Raw genomic sequence first — 9,643 nt, forward strand, 5'->3', positions numbered from 1 at the left:
GGAGACAAGCCAGTCAGGGTGCAGTGTAGCAATGATGAAACATACAATTTTCCTCTAGTTCTTGAATGCTTCCTCCCTGCCACTATCATGATCCCAATTCTACCTTAAAAATCCGGCTGGACTGGAGAATGTACACTGGTACAACAAATAGAAACTGGAGACACAGGGAATCCAGGACAGATGATCCCTTCAGGACCAATGCTGAGAGTGGCAATAACAAGGAGGGTGGAGGGAAGGTGAGGGAGAAAGGGGAAACAGATTACAAGGATCTACATATAACCTCCTACCTGAGGGATGGACAGCAAAGAAATGGGTGAAGGGAGACATTGGATGGTGTAAGATATGACAAAATAATAATAATTTATAGGTTATCAAGGGTTCATGGGGGAGGGAGGCAGGGGAGCACGGAGGGAGGGGAAAAATGAGCGAATACCAAGGGCTCAAGTAAAAAGCAAATGTTTTGAGAATGATGAGGGAAACAAATGTATAAAAAGCGCTTGACACAATGGATATATGTGTGGATTATGATAAGAGCTGTACAAGCTCCTAAGAAAATGATTTAATTTTTTTTTAAACTTTTTCTATCTGCCCTTATCCAATTATGCTTCCTTCAATCCTCAAAAGTCTGCTCCTGCATATTATAATCATCTCCAAATGATAAGAAATCTGAGTTCCATCCACTGAAAACTCATGTATTTTAATACAGAAAAGGATGTACAAAAGATTAATATAATTTCCTAGTCTTGCTCTAGAAATTCCAAGAAAAGAGATAATAGTAAAACAGTATTGGACTTTAAACAAAATTTCAAGCTTCTATTCACAATCTATGCATCCTCTAATCAATGCAAATTTAATTTGCTACATTTTAAAGTGATAAAAAAACCTGGAAACTAATGTGAAGATTGAACATCATAATTTGATATATAATGGAATATTCTGTGCAGTTTCTTTGAAGAGATGAATTAACTGCTCAACAATCATGTGCCTTAAAGAATCCCCCAGTAAATGGCTCTTTGGAGCTCAGCATATACCAACAGAATCAACTGTCATGCAAATATAAGACTGGTCTACATTTATGTTTCTCATGAGCAACCTAATACCATGCTCTGAAGGCATGCTCCTTACTTTGAAGTTTATTTTTAAATTAAAGATTGTAAGAATTATACAAAATGTACTATTAATTTTCCCCAGTATTCAAAATTTTAGATACTCAGTGGCATGTCACAGTTGCTATAATAATGTGTAATATTACAGTTCTAAGAAATAATCTCACCTAGGAGGAAAAGGGGGAACCAACTGCAGTGATTGACATTCACCCCCTCCCCCCACCCTAGGGAGATGAGCAACAGAAATGTGGATGAAGGGAGACAGTGGATGCTGTAAAATACAAAAATTTAAATAATAATCATAATAGCAATCTCACCTGAACTGAGCCAGTTTCTTTCTTGTTGCCTAGTCTTTGAAAGTATATGCTAGTGTAAAAAAAAGTTAGTTAAAAATATAGATGACATGTCATAATATTGTACATTTCATAAAAATTATATTAATAAAACAAAAATTCTTAGAAGGGAAATCAAACCGTCTAGAGTATCAAGAGTAGGCCAGTCATTTGATTAAAGTCTTAATTTTATAATACAGTTAAAAAACAAACAAGAAATGGACCCAGAAGGTAAGCACTTTAAATAATTTCCAATAAACAAAGTGTTGTGAAAACCTACTATTTTAACACTTAGCTCAACCTACTTGTTTTCTGTATCATCAATGCAAAGCTTAGATGGAATGCAGTTAGGTGACATTGGAAGTTCTAAATCATGCTTCCTTGAGGACACTGTTATGCTTCCGTTCATATTGACATGGACTGGTTTATTCACAGTTTCTATAATAAAAAATATGTAATTATAGTATCAAATATGAATAAATAAGTCTTTTTAAGTGCTATTTGGCATATAATGTTCACTAAATAAACGTGCCACTGAAAAATTTTACTGAAATATGTTTTATACATACATACATATATGTATATGTTTTCGGCATTGCAGTACCAAAAACCATCACAGAAAATTTTAAAATCTTTTTTTCATAATCTTACATTGACCTTATAAAAGAGGCATTACCATTGAGTACTACTTCTTTCTTCCTTCCTCTAAGAGTTCCCTGACTGCTGGATAATACCAGGTACTATATTATACTTCCCACAATACCAGGCATTTTCTCTATTCTAGAACTTAACACACTTAATTGTACTTAATTAATTACTTTGTCTATTCAGTACATTTACTTCATTTCATTTTCTGGGAAATATTATCTATATCCAACTCAATTAGCAGATTTTGGTTTGAGTGTGCACTTTCTATCGCATTTGTACTTTCTATCTTTGTCTCTCTGGACAAAATTATTGGTTTAGGAGTAGTCATCTGAAGTAAAAATCACAAATCCAACTCACTGACACTGAATGGGTTCCACCTCATAGCAACCTTATAGGGCGTATGTGAACTTAGCAGCAGTACATTGTGACTTAGTCAAATTCTGTACACAGGGAAGGTATTCAAAAGGTACATGCTGAATGAATGAGTGACAAGAAAGTAAAGGGAAAAAATAATAGTGACGGTAAATATAACTAATATGTTTGAAACAAAAACATTTTTATTCTCAAAGTCTACAAATAATACATTTACTCTAATTTTAAAATAGCTCATCTTTTTGTGCACATTTTCATCAGTGAAGGGAGAGAAAAAACTGGCAGAGAAAGTAAATGAGGAGATACTAACAATATTATGATAAATTTATAACCCTTTTGATACATTGTCTTATTTTATAAATTCTTCTTTTATGATTTATTTTAAAGATTCACTATCACATGCAAATTCTTTGAGAAAGAAAAAATAAATATACCGATTAAACATTTTATTTATTTGAATTATAGTACATGTCAAAATACTTTATTATTATGAAGTATTAAATTGCTTTAGTTAACATTCCAGGAGTGTCTAAGAAGTAATTCAAGGTGTGTAATAAGAAGCTAATCGCTGATATGAAAATCATTTCAGCATCTCTCTTAGAATAAATTCTATAAAATTAGAATAAGATATAAGTAGTAAAGATGTTTATACCCTGATCTTTGGCTAAACTTTGGTGACATCTGCCTACCTACATGGAAGAATATAATTAATGTTCACTCTAGTAAATTTAACATCTTGAAAAATTAATTTGATGTAGTTATATATAGACATACCTTAAAATAAAAAGAAATCCATTAAAATCCAGAAAATTTTAAGCAAACATTAATTTAGCTACTAACTTACAGGGGTAATTGAGATTTAAAATTAACTTAATTTCCAAATGCTATGATTCCTAAGATTATAACCTTATTAGAAAGCTACCTTAAATAAGGACTGCATTAGTGTCAAAATAATGTACTATGGACTTACCAGGCGTTTCCTTCTTGCATGATATCTGGTTTACTATGTATAGATTAAGAAGATCTAAACTGACAGTGGAATTTTTGGCAGGGGATAAAACACCCAGTAACTTCATTTTTGATTTTAACCTTTTCTTTTCAAAATATTCCTAGAATAATTAAAAAATGTAAAAATTATTGTCACAAACTATAGTTTGGTAGAAACCTAAATAACAAAGTATCAATAACGCTATTACATCATTTACTTGCATCTTTATGCTTTGTGACACCACCTTCCTATTATATAGGTATCATATAATACCTATAATCAATTGCAATACATTATAATTTCTCTTAAGACTCTACATCTCACAGCCCCTCCAATCTTTCTTTAGCTAAAATATCTTTAAACAAAATTTTAAAACTAGTCCCATGTCCTGTAAGATTAGAAATTATCTGCTGAAAGTTTAAAATAAAATCTGATAACAAAAAAACAAATTTCACAATCAGACAGCTGTTGTACTACGAAGTATGCTGTTACAAATGTTTAAAAAAGCTTTAAACATACAGAGCCAAGATCCATTAAAAGCCAACTGACAGGAGAAGGGGAAAACTATGATGTAAGATCTAACCTGCAAACAAAGTGGTTCTTCTACACTGCCAATTTAACTCATTTTAATATCTCTCCATGATTTATAGTTAGTCTGATTTTGTTTGTTCATCTAAATAAAGAAATTAGAATTTCACATCGTTATCATTCATTATGGGAGTGACCTGAATCACTTCCTGGTCAAAGCGCTTCATGTGCTGATATCACCCCTCTGCTGTGGAGGCTTGCAACATGCTAGAAGGCTGAATACATTTCAGTGGCCCTTCTAGGACAAGATAGACTAAGGAAAAAAGGTTTGGTGATGCACTTCTGAAAATCAGCCAATGAAAATACTATAGATCATAACAGTCTGATCCGTAAGGGGGTTTAGGACGAGGCAGTAATCCCTCCATAATACACAGGGTCACCAGGAGTCAGTAGACAACTCAAAGCCACAAACAACAACATACTATTATTAGATAAAATTCTAGGCACAGAAGATAGAGTTAACAAAATTAATGAGATCCTATTCTCATTTAACTTTGTATTTGCTGAGGAAAGGTGAAAGAATAAGGTTATAAGAAAATATCCAATAATGATAAGTAAAAACCTTATAACCTTCCTATAAAGTTATAAGAAAATATCCAATAATGATAAATAAAAACCAAACTAAACTCACTGCCATTGAGTGGATGGCAACCCATAGCAACCCTATTGGGCAGGGTAGAACTGCCACTGTGCGTTTCCAAGATGGTAACTTTACAGGAGTAGAAAGCCCTGTCTTTCTCCCAATTATGAAAAGAGTGATACAAAATGTCTAAGGGTGTGACAGAGTAGAGACTAACTTCAGCATAGGGAGCTATTTATTAGTATTGTTCAGAGTAAGCCAGCTTGAGAAGAAAATATATAAACTGAATCCCAAGTGTTGACAAGTCACTCATGCAAATATCTTGAAAGAGAATATTGCAAACAGGGCAAGCAAGAGGGACAAAAAGGTTAGTGTGACTGGAAGGCATTGAACAAAGAGGTCAAGTAGTAAGAAATACGATCAGAGACACGAACAGCACAGATCCTTTAGGTCCTCATGTTATGGCTAAACTGATTTTATTCTAAAAGCAATGGAAAGAAATTGAGGCAGGGAGATGATAAAGAATTCTCAGGGCATTTTAGAATGTTTTTCAAAGATCAACAACCCCAAAGTAGACACCAGACTTGGGAAAAAACTTTACAAGAGAGGAAAACAGAATCAGCCTCATTAGTAATCAAGGAAATAAACTCAAACTAACTGCCACTGAGTAGATGTCAACTTGCTGTGAGCCTATAGAGCCAGGTAGAACTTCCCCTGCGAGTTTCCAAGACTGTAACTCTTTATGAGAACAGAACATCCCGTCTTTCTCCCATGGAGCCGCTGGCAGTTTCGAACCACAGACCTCAGTTAGCAGTCCAATGCATAACCACTGCTACCAGAGTTCCTTATCAAGGAGTAGAAAACTAAAATTATAATGAAGCATCATTTCACTAAATAAACAACTATTCTCCCTTTCATAATAATCACCCCTTTGTCTTTTTTTAGGAGCCCCGATAGTATCGTGGTTCTGCATTAGGCTGGTAACTGCAAGATCAGCAGTTCAAAACCAGCAATTGTTCCATGGGACAAAGACATGACTGTATACTACCATAAATAGTTAAATCTCAAAACAGGGCAGGCAATAGAAAGTGGTTAGATTTTGGCTATATTTTGAAATTTAAAAGGTCACAGAAATCCACAATGACTTTTAAGTCTGTCTGAACAAAATGGATAGCCAATCAAGCCATCTACAAAGATAAAGAAGACTAGAGAAGATGTCCCTTCGGTTTCATATAAATGGATTTATTACTCCTGAAAAACTACTTCAGTAGACTGCTGTTTCTCATAGGATAATACAAAAACATTTTATCCTTACCTTTTGCTTTCTCTTTTCTTGCTTAACCAAAACTCTGGTCCTAAAATGAAAAGCAGAATAAAATTTTATATATATATATTGATTAAAGAAGAAATCTCTAAAACAACTATCATAGTATCTCAATTTAAAATTTAGAATAGAAATTTAAGAATGTATGCAAAGTAGATTATTTTCTGAAATGAATAATGGAAATGTTCTTAAAGTATATACTGTATTAAATGTTCTTAGGAAATTCTAGATCTAATTGAAAATACTCTACAAATAAAATAATTCCACATGTGGGAAGGGAGGGGGAAAAATGACGAGCTGATATCAAGGGCTCAAGTAGAAAGCAAATGTTTTGAGAATGATGTGGAAACAAATGTAGAAATGCACTTGACACAATGCATGTATGTATGGATTGTGATAAAAATTGTACGAGCCCCCAATAAAATGATTTTTATTAAACAATGACATATAAAATAAATCTAAACTATATAGTAAAAATAAATTAATGTACATGGAAAAAGAGACCTCTGAAATATTCTCATATGATCACAATATTCTTGGTCAACCTTTTAAAAAAATTGTCCACCCTTCTTTTTTCCAACAGTTTTATTGGCACGTAGTTTATAAATCATACAACAGTTCAAATGTTCAATATCAAGGAGAATTGTACAATCATTACATCAGTTTTAGAGCATTACACACACACACACCATTACATAGTCTTTAAGATGAGTTATGCAATCACAGTCCATTCTGATGCTCCCTCCACATTCCTGCCTTCATTATTTACTCTTGAAATCTCATTTCCCTTAACACCCACCCTCACCCTGTACTTCCTGTATCCCCTTTTATCAATTATAATAATTATGCATCCACTCGTGTGGTTCACAACTGGAAGACTCAACAAAGATTGATGAAAAACAAAATCGTACTAACGTGGTAAGGATAAAGTCATAATGGTACAATACAAAAATGTGTTAAAAGGAAAAGACCCCATTGTTGCCCTTCTTCATATTTCAAAATTCCTCTGAAATCAAAAGTGAAAGGGAGGAGGTAGAACTTGACTTAAGTTTCATAAGATGTTACAGCTATTATTAGAGCAACCTCAGTTATACTAATATGTCAGCTATATTTACTTGGAATCTCATACATATATATTTTTAAAACGTGCTTGTTAAGGAGTATAGCTATGATCCTTGTGCCCAACAGACTTAAATCTTAATGACAATGCAGCATTTAATGGTGACAACACAGTATTATTAATTATTGTTAATAATTAATTATTTTTATATCATTAATAATAGCAGTATGATATTAAACATTTATGAAAACATTGTACAAACATGTTAGGCAGGCATGCGACTACAGTCATAAATTTAAGATTTGCACCACAGTTATATTTAAAACTGATGTAAATATATCTTGGCTTTATGAGATTATGTAATATAAAAATAAATTGCCAATAATATTTACTTTGTACTCATTCTAAATATTTTAGATTCTTTACATGTATAAATTCATTTAATATCCACAGTAACTCTAAAAGGTTCTATTTTCATATCCATTTTACTGATAAGGAAACAAAAACACAGAGAGGTTAAGTAACATGGCTAAGATTACGTAGATCAAGATTTAAAATCAGGAAGTCTGGTTTTAGAATTTTCAACTACATTGTACTTTATCTGATCTCTCAATTGTATCAACTGATAATTAACAAAGCTATTAATTTTTGCTGGTGATTTTCCTAAACTGCATACATGACAACTCACATACCTTGTCACCTAACTGCACTTGTTCTTTCACATATTTACCATTGTTTGGGGCTTAATTGAACATTTTGAGTGAATTAAGGAAGGAATCCAATCAATTCTGCTCTGTGCAGCATTATAACTAAACAGATAACATTAAAATATTACAATATTTCTTTGACTCAACAAGGCAAAAGTTGCTTCTAATGCTTCTAAGCTAATACAAAATTATGACAGTAGTGATTGCAGAAAATATTACCTAATTAGTCAGAGAAAATAGCTGGAATTTCATTTCTGACTAAATAAAACATAAAAATCTGCACTTAATTAAAAGAGCTTGCCACATGTAAAATGCAAATCCCTAGAATATTAACAATAGTCAAGTGCTATAATTCTATTTTTATAAGATATCTTTGATTTTCTACAAATACTATTCAATGTATTTTTCTACATGGGTAACCTGCATTGGGTCCAATTCATGGTGACCCAATGTGTGTCAGAGTTCATATGTGCTCCATAGGGTCGGGTCTCTGTTCCATGGCTATTCATACTAAAACACACCTTTGATTATTTCTAAGGAATATGATAAAAATAACATACAATTGCCTCAAAAGAAAGACCAGATAATATACGGAAATATTATCCATTGGAACCCTTATAGAACACTGTTCCACTCTGACACATGTGGGTTCTTCATTAATCACAATTTGAGGCTCCCCACAACTGATTCCAAATTGGTGGCAGCTGGTTTACTTAGCGGCAGGCCAGTGTTAGAATTTCTGTCTTCCAAGTAAAAGAGGAGGGTTCAATTTCCAACCAATGTGCTTTATGCACAAGCACTACCTGTATTTCAGTAAAGGCTTATATGAAATGAATCTGAAGAGGTTTCAGTGGAGTTTTCTCACTAAGACAAAATAGGAAGGAAGTCTGACAATATACTTCTCAAAACTTGCCAATAGAATCATATAGACCACAAAGCCCAACCTTCAACCCATTATGCAGACAGTATAGAGCACATCAATGTCTGGTTACACAAAAGGCACCATAACATGCATTGCAGTCTGAAACACGTCTATGCTTATATAATTTCCTTTTCTCAACAGTGTTTTAAATTCTATACCATTAGGTAAATTAATGACATTGCCAATAGAATCACCTTATGTCTCAAGGGATGAATTATAATGTTCTCTATCATAGAATGCTAATCATGCCTCTAAAGTGAACCAGAGATGTATATAAACCATTGCTGTACAAATGCAATTTTTCTTTTCTTTAACATAGCTCTACTCCCTTCTCTCCCTCAAAAGATCACTGAAGATATGGGTGCCATAGTAAAGGAACTCGATGGTGCCTGGTTACTAGAGAAAATAGTGCCTGACATCTTAACGACTTGTCTTAAAACAAGCAGCCATATAAATGAGACATCGGCTAAGTTTACATAGAAGAAACATACCAGCTTTTGTGATCCAGGTATTGTAAATAATCAATACATATCCAAAGAAGGAAATGGTATCAGAGCTTAAATTGTGAACACCTGGTTTACAGAAGGCAATGGATGACAGCGGAGACCCAAAATCCATTTACAGCGTCCACAATGGATGAAGCCTCATCTGCATCCCCTCTGACCACAGTTAAGGGATATGAATAGGCTTGTTATCAGACAGGGAGCATGGGAAAGTCAATTATGGCAGATGTAGTTAGGTTAGAATGCAATACATTGTGATTTGATCTCCCTTTTGACCCGTTTCAAAGTTTCTTCAGTTTTATTATTTTCTGCTTTCTTTTTAAGTTTTTCTGTGTTTCACCTAGTCATTGTTGTTGGGTTTTTATTTGTTTGTTTTGCTTGCTTCCTCTTTATGTTTATTATGTTTTCCTGTATATGAAATCCAGGCTAAATAAATCAAGAGACAATAACTGGATTATTAATTACCTACGGGCAAAGTAAGGTAAGATGGGGGGGAAATGGGAAAATAACAAG

The 9,643-nt window shown here is 33.3% G+C and overlaps 1 protein-coding gene across 1 annotated transcript in view; it reads right to left on the reverse strand.

Moving 5' to 3' along the window:
* Positions 1-9,643, reverse strand: part of CUNH12orf40 (chromosome unknown C12orf40 homolog) — a 71,941-nt gene that overhangs the window by 33,836 nt on the left and 28,462 nt on the right. The window contains 4 exon segments of the mRNA XM_045296389.1: positions 1,424-1,472; positions 1,744-1,876; positions 3,429-3,567; positions 5,930-5,969. Of these exon segments, the coding sequence (XP_045152324.1) occupies positions 1,424-1,472; positions 1,744-1,876; positions 3,429-3,567; positions 5,930-5,969 (361 nt within the window).

Source organism: Echinops telfairi, unplaced genomic scaffold (assembly GCF_000313985.2).
Source record: "Echinops telfairi isolate 266 unplaced genomic scaffold, ASM31398v2 ScPeMD7_7406;HRSCAF=8444, whole genome shotgun sequence".
In the NCBI taxonomy this organism is placed as follows: Eukaryota; Metazoa; Chordata; class Mammalia; order Afrosoricida; family Tenrecidae; genus Echinops; species Echinops telfairi.